Raw genomic sequence first — 15,321 nt, 5'->3', positions numbered from 1 at the left:
AGACTTGTGAACCAGAGCTATTTAGTTTGCCTGCTCTTCTCTGATTTCTCACCCTAATGCCTTAAGAATAACTGCATGCACTCCGCCTCACAAGAAGAGCCAGGTTTGAATGCCTTACGTTTCAGCTTTTTCATACTAAATCAGCAGAGTTCCAGTTTGTTTGTTTGTTTGTTTGTCTTTTGTTTAACAGTGACACAGTCTATACAGGAATATAACTAATTAGGATTTTAGTTTAGTTGAATGTTTTCCTGGATATTTTTAAACAGAGAAATCAGGAATTGCTCCTTAAATATGCTGTCGTTACAGTATTCGTATTTTTCTTTTTCAGTGTAAATAGCAGTGGTTTTTATTGCCAAACTCTGTTATCTGCTTTGGTGTTTATGATTTGGGGAAAAGTGAATAGCCTTTTTTGTTTTGTTTTGTTTTGTTTGTCTTACTGTGGCTGTTATGCTGTGTTTTGTTTTGCCCAGCCCTTATTTATGATAGAGGCCATTTTTTCCGATCACATTACAGTAACATATGAATGTGGAGATCAACAGCATAACACACAGATAGTTAGAATTTGGCCTTTTTATCAGGAACACAAGAAATATTTTATTAAACACATGTAGATTTCCATTTAAAGTGAACATTTTCTATGTACAATCTTTTTAAGTGGACATCTTTTTAACATGTCAAAACAGCAGGCTGCGATACACGTACAAGAGTGCTTTTCAAAGGTCCAGCAAATACATTAAGTATCGTTTCAAGAGTGCAAGGCGTTTATGTCTGTCTGTGTTGTCTTGACAAAATATAAGCATGTAGATGGTTTACAGCATATTTAGACAGCAAAAGTTGAAAGCATCAGAATAGGAAATGTACTGTATGCTGCATTCAGGGAGTTTCCAGGTCATCATGATGTCCTGAACTTTGTGGATGTAGTGTTCATAGTTGAAAATAGATCCTTGTGTAACTGATGTAAACAAACATTAGCGATCACTTACTAGTTTCTAAGTGAGGTCACCACCTTGAACCCTGGAGGGCAAAACAAGCCTTCCTTAGACTTCATGTGCTTTACTTTCACCAGAGTTATTAAACCAAAATGCCAGCTAATGTTCACAAGCCGCTCAGTTGTTTACAGCTGCTGGGCAAGTAAAGATAATGGCACTAAATGCTAACACACCTCTCCTGAGGCTGCCGTACAAAAACAGCAGCCAAATCCCACCAAAGGCTAAATTATATTACATTATTATAAGCTTAACAGATGAGTTTCACCTTCCAAACGTGGCATTAGTGACCCATCTCAATCAAAAATAGATACACCTGCACCTACTGTTGTTTTTGTTTTGGGGTTTTTTGTGTATGTGCTGGTGGCAGTGTAAGTGCACTGGGGGGATATTGTTACATATTGCAAATATTGCCAAATGGACTGCAGCTTGTGCAATGTACACTTTACAAGTATGGAAAAACATGCAGTATTTTAAATATCAGTGTTTTTGAAAGTTGATCTGGACATTTGCAGCTTGTAACATATTAAAAACGAGTTCTCTGGTGCTCTGATGCTCTGAGTTAGCCAGCATTTTGGTGTTTTGCCCTCTAGGTGTGCGCTACAAAAGACTATGAACAGTTTGGGGTTTGTTGTCTTGCCATTAAATGTATCCAATTGACAGAAACATCTGTTCGTGACAAGCCTTTGTCTTGAAAGAACTCAAATTTGCAACATAAATTTTATCCACTTTAAGTACCCCCCCACCCCCACCCCACCCCCGATTTATATTCATTTGCTTTGCGTGTCCATAGTCTATACACAGCTAACATGTTCCTCCTGCTTATCATCTTCATTTTCAGTCAGAAGTATTGTGTCTAGCACAACACCACTAGATGACTGTACAGGTGGTTGCCGACACCTCAGCGGACTTTGGTAGGCCACAGCTCCAATGCCGTTCTTCATTCCCCGTTTCATGAATAGCTTAGAGTTCTCTGCCATGGAAGATTTGATTGAAATCCTTGTTAGAGTCCACTCTGCAGTTGATGGCCTCAGATGTCCTCCTGACAGGTTACTGGCACAGCTCCTGTAATTACAGGTGATGTAACGTGTGAACGCCTGCCTGAAAGTTTTGTTGAATAGGGTGTAGACCAGCGGGTTAATACCTGATGACACGTAACCCACCCAAACAAAGATCTCCATGAGCTGGGCAATGACGTTGGGATCACACCCTTTGCATAGCACTGAGGTGATATTTGTAATAAAGAAAGGGCACCACATGACTACAAACAGGAGGAAGACTATGCCCAGTACCTTGGATGCACGCTGCTCGTTGCTCAGAGTCTGCATGGACTTCTTGCCCATAGTTGACATCCTGCGAAAGGACTGTTCGTATGGCGTGTGAGCGATCGTGGTGCCTGCATTTGGCTTTTCCTGCATCCGGGGAAGTCTGCTTTCCAGCACATTCATTTGCTCGGCTTCAGTTGAAGCCATAGACTGCTCCCTTTGAAAAACTGTGGACACCGCCGGAGAGCTAAAACGCTGAGTGACCTTTGACCTGAGCAAATAAACCTTTTTGCGCAACACATGGACAGTGAGTAGATAGATGACCATCATGATAGTCAAAGGGATGAAGAATGCTGATAAAGAGCCAAATATGATAAAATCCCAGAAGGTGGTTGGTTTCAGCAGGCACGTGTGGTTGCTGTTGAAGGTGATGTTGTTGGGAAGGTGGTAGTTCTTAAGGCCCCTAATAGGAATTGGAATTGCAATACCTAGAAAAACGACAACAACATTAAATACTGGGAAACACTGGTTATTACCACACTGCTCCCCGGGCGCCTGCTTAGTGGGCTGCCCACTGCTTCACTGAGTGAATGGGTCAAATGCAGAGAAAAACAAGTAATTTCCCCATGGGGATCAATAAAGTATCCATTATTATTATTATTATTATTATTATTATTATTATTATTACTCATTGGATGAACAGCTTACTGGCTTGCATTTGTTTTGTTTTTTCTGCAAATGCAGTAATTTTTCATTTGAGAGAAAGAGCTGCTTTTACTGAAACGTGTCTCCAATAACAAGGCATGACTGATTGCAGCATCTTTGTGTTTACAGCTTACTGTAAAAAAGTCACAGTGGACTTTAAATCACATCAGTGCTGTTTATATATATGTTGCTGTTTTATGTCATCTGGCATGCATTTCTGAGTGTAAACCAGGTCTTGTTGGGGCTTTTATGTTTTGAGTTTTGACTTTAAAGACTGCTGTAGAGCTGAAGGCTGAACTGACAAACTTACAAATGGATATGAGCCACACCAGTGCGATCTTGACCAGCGCTTTTGCTCTGGATTTGTACTGGCTGTGTTGAATCGGCTTCTTGATGGCAATGTAGCGATCCAGTGAAATGGCACAAAGGTGCATGATGGATGCAGTAGAAAAAAGCACATCAAGGAAGAGCCAGATGGGGCAGAGAAACTCAGGAAGAGGCCATCCAGAGTCTAAAGAGAAGATGAGATGGAAATTAGAGTTGGCAGATAGTTTAATATACTTGTGGTGTAACTCGTTTTCTTGCCAAAAAGAATGCGGTCATACTCTCTGCCCGTTAGGGTAGATATCAGACAATGGCAACGGGTTTGAAGTAGCACTCGTGCAAATGATTGCTGTTTGTTTATCTGTGAGGAATCACTTTACTGGAAAAAGGAGGGTTCGCCGAGTGTTTATGGAGCTCGGAGCTCTTTATGTAGATGTGGCAGAGACTGCGCTCAACAGTAGTGTTTATTTTGAGTTCTGGGTATAAAACTGGCAAGTAGTTGTTCTGGCTTTTGTCTCGTCATCCATTAACATAGTAAAAGACAGTTGTTGGAATTTTCCTGTGTTATGCCCGTCTCCTCCGCCTCCTTACTGCGCTGCTTTCTCGTACTCTGTTTTGATTAAGTTTGACATGGAAGCTTTTCTCCCCCCAAATGACAAATGATTGACACTTTTGGAAAGTGTTTATTTGTTATATTAGTTTTACAATGTTACTAAAGCAATCCTGCCCTTGTAAGCTTATTTTTTTTTTATAGTTTTTTGTTTTATGGTTGCCTTTGAAAACATCCTAGTTCCACCACGTGGCAGCCCATTAAAAACTTGGAGCATAAAGCAGAGCTCTCCTGTAGTTCCTAGTTATACAAGGCTCGTGTCAGCACCTCAAAGTCATTTGCAATGTTTTTTCTTTTCTTTTTTTTGGTTTATAAGGATTACAAAACTGCTATTTGAACAGATGTGGGTGTCTAAGAGTCAACAGTGCAGGACTTTTATTAAAAAAATATGGGGATGAAGTGTTATTACTTAAAAAAGAATAAGAATAATTTGCATTTCTGGCAAGTATAAGAAAGAATGTGTTTATAGCACATTGCACAGTAGAAACAGCTACAATATCCACATCTCTTTAAATAAAAAAAAAAAATAGAATAGAGGAGTTCAGAAAATCTAATGTATTAAATTACCACATTATTGGTTAGTAGAGAGCTGGCTTCTCACTTAGGCTTTTCTTTTTTCTTTTTTGGCTACAAGTTGGTTTATTTTAAGTTTACAAGAGTTTCTGTTCACATAGCTCATATTTTAAACAAGAGGACCTCTTACATTTTCCAGGTGTCTGTATACTTCTGCTCAGCAGATGTGGAAGAGTGGCTGAATACTAGAAACATTTTCTGGATTGGGTGTGTTGCATCATCTTTTCTTTGAAACCTATATATTTTAATTCAAAGTAAAGTGGGTTTCTCTGCCAGCTGCAGCCAGCTCTACCTGCCCTACTACTTTACTCCACGAGCAAGTCTGAACGGATGATCAAAGATAAAAGGAGGTTATAGCTGTTCAACTGGAGACACTTTGGTTAATAGAGAAATCAATTTTGTTTTATATGTGATTGGATCGCTAAAGGTAAAGGCCTAATAATTATAGTGACATTGTATAGAGCTGAAAAGAAAAAGAAATGTAACTAACTAACGAACTTCAAAGGACTAGCTGTTAGCCTCTCTGCACCTTCCTCACCTGTTATTAGATTATAAGAAGGGGGATAAAGGTTAAAAAGATAAATTGGACTTCAACCACCTTCATCATTTGCACACGGCTACAAAGCAAACACCTCTGGACACCGGACCAGCACATCTCTAGCCTTAATTAACAATGATAACAGTCTTAATTTACACAACACACGCACAGCTTTATTAGTCTGTCAGCTTACATGTGTTTTTATTGTTTCTGATTATTTCAAGCCCAGCACAGCTCATCGACCCCACCTTACAGTTGTATCACTGATTTCACTGAAATATTTAGTTTAGTTGTGTTGACATTTGTGGTATTAGTGTACCAATGTACTATAACCTTGTCTATGTGACTTTGTTTATTTCGCTAAAGGTTGTTGGCACAGCATGACTGTCTGCACCGTCGTTAGCTATCCTTCACACTAACACACTGTTTCTGTCTGTGTCCTCATGACCTCTTCCAGTTCACCTCAGCGCTTCATCTCTCTCTAAATAGGAGAGGATGACAGCTGCCTGGGTCTTAAAATATATTTCACAAAAGCAGAGAATATTTTAGGAGTCTGTTTTTTGTTTTTGTAGACCTTTGTAACCTTTTAGCAGATAGAAATACTGCTGGAAAAATTAAAGAAATACATTTTAATCACAGTTGGTGTTTTCTCTCAGTTACGTGACTGGACTAGTTCTTAGGACTAAATATTTTCGGCCTAGATAAATTGCTTTAGAGGTTGCCGTATTGAAGTGATGGTTTGAACAAAGAAAAAAGAAATCAATACCTTTTCAGTTTCTTTTATGTTTCAAAGCCAGCTGCTTTTAGCTCAATACCCAGGTTTTTCATGGATCAGAATGGGCCTTTCGGTGTCTACTTAAGCGCGCATACAAAAATGAATGATATGAAAGGACAAAATCTGCACAGGCTTGTTGAACAGAAATCTGTGAGTTTTGTTGTTATATGTGGCTGTTTGATAAATTAAACTGTTTATTATGCTTGATGATGAACCCAAAATAAGTGTGGTTTAAAATACTAATTTTACTGATGATTTCTCCTTTGGCTGTGACTAAAACTTCTTTGGAGGGTTTACTGGGTGAATTTTGGGCTCAGTGTGCTCAATTATAGCAATGTGAAAGGGGATTAAGCTTCCTGGTAGACTGATGAACAGGCTTTATATGTTTCTAATGTGGAGAGTGATGTAAAACCCTTATAGCTGGTATCCTTTTCAATCCAGCGATCCAGTCAGAATTTAAATAGCATGTTTCCAGACACAGATTTGTTACAGAAATAGATGCAATGGCAGATTAATTGTAAAGCCCTTCTTTAATTAGATTCTGCATTAAGGTAAGCGCTTAAGCAGCATCTCTGAGCAATCTTACTTGTGCAGCTTTCAGTGTGACACATCCACATCTGCGCTCTTGTGTGTTAGGCATAATTATAATCCAGCTCATTATCTTTCAATTGAACTAATGGAGAATAATGCGGAGCTTTGCCATAGCTCTGTATTTTGTTGTGGTATGAAGAGGAAAAAAAGATGATACAAGTCTAAATCAGTTCCTGTGCAGCTGTATTTGCACAACACTATTAATGGAATTAATGGAAAAATGGCTTTCCATTGGTAATAGTCCCAGAGGCAAGTCGTTCAGTCCAAGCTGTGGACCTGGCACCAAACCTTTGCCAGAGAAAGTAGACTGTTCACCGTCCACTATCTCTCGTTCTATTTCATCTAGAATAATTTGTTTAGAGATAGTCTTGATTGGATCTAATACTGCCTCTCAAATTGTTTTTCTCCTCTTCTGTTATCCCCAAGTCTTCTGGTCGTTATGCAGATATTAACGCCTAATGAAGGTTTAATACAAGTTTGCTGTGAATTAGGGGACATTCTTCATTAAATCACTTCGGTCACGCTTGAACTCACTTTAAAAAATTGTTTTCAAAATTTGTTGGTGGTTTGGACATCAATTTTCAGTGTTCTTCTGGATATTATGACAGATTATGATCTGTCGGGGCGATCGTGGCTCAAGAGTTGGGCGTTCGCCTTGTAATCGGTTCGAGCCCCGGCTTGGACAGTCTCGGTCGTTGTGTCCTTGGGCAAGACACTTCACCCGTTGCCTACTGGTGGTGGTCAGAGGGCCCGGTGGCGCCAGTGTCTGTGTGTGTGAATGGGTGACTGGATGTGTAAAGCGCTATACAAATACAGGCCATTTACTATATTAAAGAAAGAAATATAATCATTCCAATGGTGCTTTGTTCAGAGTCACACCTTAGACATGGGTGAGGTAATGTTGGCAGTTGTTTGCTGGGGGAGCGTCTGGAGTTTAAATACTGTTTATTTTGTAAGCATAATAAAAAATATTGTGATTTTTTTTTTTTTTTTTTTTTTTTTTTAAATAAATGTAAACGACCTTTTAAAAGGGAAAAAATAAGAAATGTTATGCTTGGGTTTCTAGGATTTTTACCTGTGCAGCTTTAATACTACCCATATAATGTAAAAAAGCATATGCAGTATATGTGCAATGAAGCTGTCAAAGCCAAAGCTCCGTGCTAAACTTACTGTAGAGAACAGTGACCAATGCAATGGGCATCACTAGGAGTCCCACCAGCAGATCGGCTACAGCAAGTGACATTAGAAAGTAGTTGGTAGCATTCTGCAGCTTTTTCTCCAGCGACACAGCGAGAATGACCAGGATGTTTCCTCCGATCGTGGGGATGATGACCATGACAATGAGCAAGGCAGCCCATTTCAGCTGAAGCTCAGACACTTTGCCTGCGTGTGAGCTGTTAGCCTCGAGCTGTGCCATGGCTGGCTGAGACAGGGTGCTGCTGAGCATACAGCGGGCTTGAGTGTAGGTCGGGGCTCTAATCTTTCTGGTCTGGGAGACTCGGTCAGCATGGTCACTGGGTCCCACAGGCAAGGGCACAGGGTAGGGTGAGACAGTTCAGGGGCGGCACACAAGATCCTGCATCCCGTAAAAGCCAAACGAAGATGGTCTTTGTTCTTATAAAATCCAAAGCTGGCAATAATCCCAACACGATTAGTAGCTCCACAGTGCGATGTTCCGCAAGTGAGCAGGGGTCCTCACTTTCCCAGGCAGCTGACACTCTTGACATCCACTTCAAAGAAGAAATAGGTCTGTTAAAGGGGTAGTGATTAGTCATTTTCTTTACCCGAATAATGACAAAATGCAGCAATGGTAAGTAATAAATAGAGCAAAGACAGTCAGTTCATGAGTTATGTGAATGCCAAGCTGGGAAAACAGAGTGATGGCTTAAAAGCTTTTCAGATTTCTTCTGTTATACAGTTAAAGGTTAATAAAAGATGCAAGTTGTTTGTACGCAGTGTTTCAGCTGATATTTGTTGATTAAAATTAGTAGATGAATGTGTAGGATTTTGAATTTATATACCTTCCAAAGCAGTGGTTTAAATGATGTCGAAACCCATTTTCAAATAAAAAAAATAAACTAGTATTGTGATAGTTTTGCAAAAGTTTCTTACCTGTTTCCCAAGGTAATGTTAGCTGTCCTTCTCCTTTTGTGTTTTCAGCTCTTTAAGTCTTTTCCCAAACCTTTACGTCTTAACGCTGTTGAACACTAAAACAGTATTCTGAGCTGGGAAAAGAGAGCCGCTTGACACCCCGTGCATTTCACTCTTTGCACACCTTGTAAGGTGGGACAGCTTGGTCTCTTTTAATGTCTCCTATCTCATCTTTAAATTTCTTCCCTTCCCATAGAAGAATGTGACAGAGAACGCCCTCCCTCAGCAGCGAATCCTAAATCTGTCTTAGTCTGAAGCGGTCCGTGATGTGGAATTTATTCGCTTCCACATGTTGGAGGAACTTCCAGTCTCGCTGCGCGTCACCTACCGCGATCACAGGTTTAAAACTTTCAGATGTTGTTGCTCCTCTGGTGCTCTCCCGTTCTCACTCGTTGCCTCTCGTCTGCAGCCTGCGATCAGCTCACGCTCGCTCTCTCTCGTCCCCTCCCTCCCCCTTCTGCTTGCAAGTGACTCAGACTCTATACAAAACAGATGAATGTCTTCATGATGGCAACATGCCAGTTGTTCTGGGAGGTAATTTCCTTCAACACCGCCGTCCTACTGTTTATATTTGTCACTTTCTGTTCACTCCTCTGCTCGAAGAAGAGGGGAGGTAGGAGCACTGTATGGGGGGAACCTTTTGTGTAGAGGTACATGCTTGAAAATGTACTTATACTACATAGCTGTTAAAGCCTTTTGTCCTCAGTGAGCTCACATTGAGAAAATCTCAGGAAACCTTTTTTTAATAGATGATATAGATTTTAAGAAATTATCCCCTATTTATGTATATTTTTGTTTTCTCTATAGATTTTTTTTGCTTGTAGTCATGATGTTGCTTTGATTTTTTGCTTTTAAAAGCAGATTTATTTATTTATTTATTTATTTATTTTTTAAGTGAGAAGTTCAGAGTGTACCCTTGGATATTTTAGATGATACATGCCCCTTGTTTCTGTCAAGGTGGCAGTACATGCATAAGATAATCTGCTCTCTTTTACTTTGCTTATCCTTTAATGAAGTTTAATCTCTTCAGTCCCAGAAGTTGAAATTTTTTAAATGCTTAAATCATCACATCAGGTGTAGCACTGTGATTAGAGGCAGCATCTATCTCTCCAACAGCTGCTTTTACCCGAACATGTTTTCAGTATGATAACTAATCTTATTTCTTGGGATCTGCATGTTTGCCAACTTTTAAACTGCTGCAACATTAAAGGAAATAAAAACATTATGTACCATTAGACGTGACACTTTTTTTTTTTTTTCTCCCAGTTTAAGCAGTTTAACAAGTTAACAGTCTGCCCTTTGGCAGCTGCTTATCACTTATTATTATAGCAGTATACTCACACGTGTTTGTTTTGTTTACTCTTTGGATGAATTTTGATTACCTTTTAGCGTAAACTATAAAAGCCACATGACCTCTTGTCTAAAATTAACATTGTCCAGGTGTTTTTCATGATGTATTTTACAACTGCTTCCTGTAACAGACAGGAAGCAACCGAATGTGATCTGCAGTCATACAGCAAGACCACATCAATGACTGCCAGTCACATTTCATGCAGAAAAATTACATGTTTTAAGATTTTTTTTCTTTGCTCTACACCTGCAACTTTGACTTTGAGTGGAGTCATAAACTTGGTGCTCGGTTTTTTGTCTCTTTCCTTTGAGTTAATTCTGAGGTTTTTAAGTCCATCACGCATTACCAGGATATTGAACTTGAAGTCGAATTCCAGGCGTCACAGCTTCACAGGCTTTCATGTGAAACAAATGCTGAATATTGATTTCTTCTCTCCATCTCACTTCTTCTATTTTGATGGTGGTTAAAGGTAATCTTTTACTGAAAAAAGCTGAAAAGGCTTCAGATTGAGCTATTCAGATAACCAATCGCCAAAGTTTTCTCAAGGTGTGCTTCAAGCTATTGTGCAGTCAGTTTCAAAAAAGCATCATAAATATTTTTATTTAACCTAAATGCTTATTCTGTGTGAGCCCTTTACAGTTTGGCTCTCACCCAAATGTAGATTGAAGGACACCGTCCGTCGGTCTACAGGAATAGAAAAAAACCCTCTGGAGGTGACGCTGAAATCTGATCCAAATCTCTCAGTGATTGCCACTTGTGATCTCGCTAAATCCTAATATAATGGTCGAGCTTAGCTTTTAATTCCAGACAGACCAGTGCAGATTACTCACTGCGGACATGCCTCCATATTGATGGACAGTTTAAGAGTTTGTGGCTTTTTGTGTGTGTGTGTGTTAATCTTATTATGACATATTTTTCTGAAGGGGCAACTTATTAATTCCAAGATGGAGTTTTTCCAGTCTATAGTGTTTTCTACTTCTGTTGAATAGGTTATATATTCTGTCCATTAACGCGACTGTTTTTAATGATGAGTAAAAAGACTGATTCAAACATTTCTTTCTATGCTTTATAGTTGTAAGGCTCATAACGAGGTGATTATAGCTTCAGTTATTGGACCCAGTGTAGTTCATCCAGTCAGTAGTGAAGTAAGTCATCTTTGTGAAGCTTTAAAGCTTCCAAGACTGTTTTTACTGAACTTATACCATAATTTTCATATAATTTGTGAACACATTTGTAGAATAATTCGGCATATACACAAACACAGTTTAAAGCCTTTTTTTTTTTTTTTTTAACGAACTAGCACCACTGTTTCATTCTCCTGCTTTTCTATTTGTTCTGTGGATCATTGAGCTTTTAGTGTTATGTGAGAAACAGGGACAGCCTCTTTATTTCCACTATAGCATTGCTGGGTCAGTTAGTTAAACGTGGCCGTTCTCTGTGATCCTTGAGTCACTGATTGGCATCTGTTTGCAGTTTAAAGCAGACCAACTCTTCATGCAAAACTCTGCGTGATCTCACCAATCAGCCTACCAATTCAAGCCCGGGCAGAGCCGTTGTTATCACAAGGGAATTATCAGATAATGTTCAACATCATGTTTTTGTTTTTTCCCTCCTCTTTTGTGCGTTTGCGTGTGCCCGTGCATAATTTGCTTCAAAGTGATTTTTGTTTAGTTTTGTTTTTTTTTAACTAAGAGAATTTTTACTCAGAAAACAATAACGACTGTCACCCGCTGAGCTAAATTTTGATATGATCTTGCAGGTTGTGCCTATATGACTAAAGCGGTGCTGGTAAATATGTGTTTATTTAGCACATTCCTTCACATTTGTAGGAATTTGTAATGTTTTTACCATGTGGTTAATATTGTACAATTTACCCAAACCATTTGGTTAGGATGTCCTCACTAAGGGGTGTGTGTGTGTGTGTGTGTGTGTGTGTGTGTGTGTGTGTGTGTGTGTGTGTGTGTGTGTGTGTGTGTGTGTGTGTGTGTGTGTGTGTGTGTGTGTGTGTGTGTGTGTGTGTGTGTGTGTGTGTGTGTGTGTACATCAATTTTTTTTAATCAAAGTGAGAACCAAATGTAAAGATTTGGGGAAGTTTGTGAGAGTTTTTGATTGTTTAATTTTTCTTTGATAAATCACAGCATCCAGAAAGCTGTGATTAGTCCAGCAGCAATCTGAACTGATTAATGACATTTGTCTGTGATTAACTTCAAGTGCCTCTTCTTTCTACCCCTTTGTGTCTCCAGGACCCCAGAGCAGTGTCCCAGTGTGGTTTCTCTCTTGTCAGAAAGTTACAACCCTCATGTACGCTGTGGGGCTGCCATGGCTCTGGGCATCTGCTGTGCAGGGACAGGCAACAAGGTCAGTGTCTTTTCCTTCTTCTGCTCCAAAAATCTTTTCTGTCTTGTTTCTGAGCAGCTGCTATCAACACATACTGCAATACTTCAAAATAAAAAACTGGCAGGAAACATTGGATTTTGCTAGCCGGACTTGCACTAGAATATAGACTAATATGTTATCAACAACATGTTTTTTATAAAAAAAGAGGAAAATATCTTACAATGGTGTCGCTGGTTTTCTCTTTACTTGAGGTTAATAGAGGGCTTCAGCCTTTTAAAAATTGTCCAGTCTTCCAGCTGTGTCTTATGAACTATATTGATTTAAGCATAGAACTAGACCTGAACTTTTTCTCTCTTTTAAATATGTCTTTACAAAGCACTTACCCCTCCTGGAGTTGGTAATCACAGCTAGAATTAATATTTTTTTTAAACTATGTGTCAAAGAAAAGCTTACATAGTATTTCCTTTACCACAAACGCAGCATTACACCTGCTGACTTCATTTGTCCCATGCGGCTTCTTTCTCCTCTTGGCGTAATGTGCATCAGCGATGCAAAGATTGTCTATGCTGAATGAACAGTTTCTCTTTAAATTGATAGCTTCCCTGTGGGGCTGGGGTGAGCGAGTACAGACTGACGTCTGTAACCTCTGCAGGAGCATCTACAAGAGCTTGTCTGCTTTCTTATGTCACACAGAATGATGGCAGAAGACGAAATGCTAAAATTTATGGCATTGTCAAAAAACTAATTACACCAAGATCATGGGAGAAGACTGCATTTGAACTTCATTTGTTTCAAGAGTGCAGTAATGTCCTGCCACAATTTCCTTACACTGCTTTGTAGATACTCCTATTCAGCACAGAGGGAAAAGGGTTAATTGCAGATGAGTTAGCATGCATTTTGTTTGGCTTCTCCAAAAAGAGGGAGGGAAGAGGACAGAAGACAGGAGTGCTGTCGCTCCCTGAGATGTTGGCTGCTCAGTCTTGGGTGACGCAGCCACAGCAGAATGATAGCATCCTCTTTGCACCCTCTTCCTCACTGAGACTCGAGCGTTAAGGAGAATATTTTGGACCAAGTCAGCGCAGAGGCGTGCTGCAGGCGTGATCGGCTCCGAAGCTCCACCGCTTGGTTTTTCCCTCGAATAAGAACTCGAGTACGTTAGAGGAGTGATGATGTTGTGACCAAAGAACTGGGTCACCTATTTAGAGGATGCACATTTGTTTGCTGTCATTTACAGCTTGGAGTTTGATGATATTTACTGGGCTGCTGCTCCTGATCTGTTTATATACTTGAAGGAGGAGATATGAACTGGAAAGTTGAGGAATGTTTTAACCGAGGCTGTTTGTGAGTTTCTTTAAAAAAAAGAAAAAGTTCACTTTGTTTGGTGGACCTGATGGAAACACCGTTCACCAAAAAAATGTGTGGAAATGTAATCTTAACACCAAGCAGACTAACGAGACCTGTCATGTGATACTGTTTTATAAGTGTGTAATAAACTGGAAGTTACGTGGCGTTAGACCGTGCTCTGCGTTGCTCTATTTATTTGCACAAGCCTGCAGACAGTTATTAGCAGAGCTCAAATGAATCTAATTTAAAGACTGAGCCACACTGGAGCTCAAACATGAAGAAAACCCTGGATATGGATTAACGTGATCTTAAGTAACCAGTCCGCTGCACTTGATTGGATCTGACAGTAAATACTTTTAATTACCCCGCCTCCACCCCACCACTATGTCCTTCCAAGAACATATCACGGGCAGGATGTGGTGGACTAGTGTTGGCTTTCCACTCTTAACATATCATCCTGGTGCACGAGTGTCTCACCCAGCTGAGCTGAAGACATTCATGAAACATGGTTTATTTTACCTCCACTGTCATCATCCTAGTTTGTTTCTCTTTCCTCGGTGGAGCTGACGCCTCCTTCTGAGCCTGCTGGTGTAGGTTACAGTCATTTCTGTTCAGGAGAAACAAAAGTAACAATGATAGACTGTCTGAAAAACACAGGGGAGAGCAGAAAGGAGGAGGCAGCGAGGTAGTCCTGCCTCACTCATTCATTCACAGTAATCATGGGAGGAGACTGATTGTTGGACAGTTGTCAAGGACAACCAGATATGAATGACACTAATGTCATTAATTTGTGAGGTCTGGTTGCCTCTGTTGATAATTGCCTCTCCCGTATTTAACCAAACAGAAATATCCCTGTTGCACTGATCTTTCCTGTTGGGATTTTTTCCCTTTTTCATAATAAAATACATTTAAAGTTTAAAATAAAAAGTTGCATGCATTTTTTCCAAAAGAAATCAGAGAGGTGATTTTATTGTTGTTGGGTTTTTCTCTGGAAAAGAAAGAAATACTGCATAAATAAGGTCACAGAAGTTCTCTAAATTGTTTTAGGAAACATGGCTCATTTTTTCCTTGTAAATATTTGATGTCATCTACTAGCGTGTTAACAAAAATCACTGTATTTACTCCTCTTTGTGAAAAATGATGTACTTCAAGTTTACGGCATAAAAATATGCTGATTGTTTGGGCTTTAACAGATAAATGAGGCATTTTCAGCCTGATGACCTAAAACTTACAGTGAGGTTCTACAGATCATTCTGTGCAAGAGACTGAATTATAAAAGACCTTCAAGATTATGAAGGCTCGGTCCATTGATTTTTGAAAATTGTCTTATTATTTTATAGAAGCAAAACCGTCACATCTGTCTTAACAGTCTAATCTTCAGTACCAATCTTCGAGAAATGCTTAAAGCTCCTCTAAGAACATTTTATCATTTAAATCGTGAATTTGAGTTAAATATGAAGGAATAATTTCCAGGCCTGCAGTTTGAAAAAAGTGAAAATGTTGTATATTTAAACCAATGTTTCCTACTCTTCTGTGTTTCTTGTCACAGGAGGCCATCAATCTCTTGGAGCCCATGACCAACGACCCCGTAAATTACGTGAGACAAGGCGCCCTCATCGCCTCTGCCCTCATCATGGTCCAACAGACTGAAGTCACCTGTCCCAAGGTAAGTGAGCAGGCGTAATTGGCAGGACCAGCATTCAGTGAGACTGTCTGCACTCTTCAGTATAACTATAAAACAGAGGAACTTCCTTTTGGATGTAAAATGTAC

At 39.6% G+C, this 15,321-nt stretch overlaps 2 protein-coding genes across 3 annotated transcripts in view; one reads left to right on the top strand and one right to left on the bottom strand.

The window, feature by feature from the left end:
* psmd1 (proteasome 26S subunit, non-ATPase 1) overlaps window positions 1-15,321 on the top strand; it is a 36,795-nt gene that overhangs the window by 8,844 nt on the left and 12,630 nt on the right. Inside the window, exons 17-18 of the mRNA XM_026194258.2 lie at window positions 12,113-12,227; window positions 15,100-15,216. Coding sequence (XP_026050043.1) covers window positions 12,113-12,227; window positions 15,100-15,216 — 232 coding nt within the window. The remainder of the gene's footprint in view (window positions 1-12,112; window positions 12,228-15,099; window positions 15,217-15,321) is intronic.
* htr2b (5-hydroxytryptamine (serotonin) receptor 2B, G protein-coupled) lies at window positions 1,729-7,963 on the bottom strand. 2 transcript variants are annotated; one of them, XM_026194257.2, is made up of 4 exons: window positions 7,538-7,963; window positions 3,267-3,467; window positions 2,279-2,739; window positions 1,888-2,051 (listed from the first exon to the last, which is right to left on the bottom strand). In XM_026194257.2, the coding sequence occupies exons 1-4, from the start codon at window positions 7,812-7,814 to the stop codon at window positions 2,037-2,039; spliced, it is 954 nt and encodes a 317-aa protein (XP_026050042.1). In that variant the 5' UTR covers window positions 7,815-7,963; the 3' UTR covers window positions 1,888-2,036. The 2 variants fall into 2 exon arrangements, with proteins under 2 accessions (XP_026050041.1, XP_026050042.1); XM_026194256.2 differs by having other exon boundaries at window positions 1,729-2,739.

Source organism: Astatotilapia calliptera, chromosome 15 (genome assembly GCF_964374335.1).
Source record: "Astatotilapia calliptera chromosome 15, fAstCal68.1, whole genome shotgun sequence".
NCBI classification, from domain to species: Eukaryota; Metazoa; Chordata; class Actinopteri; order Cichliformes; family Cichlidae; genus Astatotilapia; species Astatotilapia calliptera.
Note: the sequence above shows the minus strand (reverse complement) of the source record. Positions and strands in the feature narration are given on the sequence as shown.

Coding starts and splice junctions, on each gene's coding strand:
- htr2b (XM_026194256.2), bottom strand. CDS start 7,814: ATGCTCAGCAGCACCCTGTCTCAGCCAGCCATGGCACAGCTCGAGGCT. Junction 3,468..7,537: donor ATTGGTCACTGTTCTCTACA/GTAAGTTTAGCA, acceptor TCTTCTCTTTAG/ACTCTGGATGGCCTCTTCCT. Junction 2,740..3,266: donor GGTGTGGCTCATATCCATTT/GTAAGTTTGTCA, acceptor TCGTTTTTCTAG/GTATTGCAATTCCAATTCCT.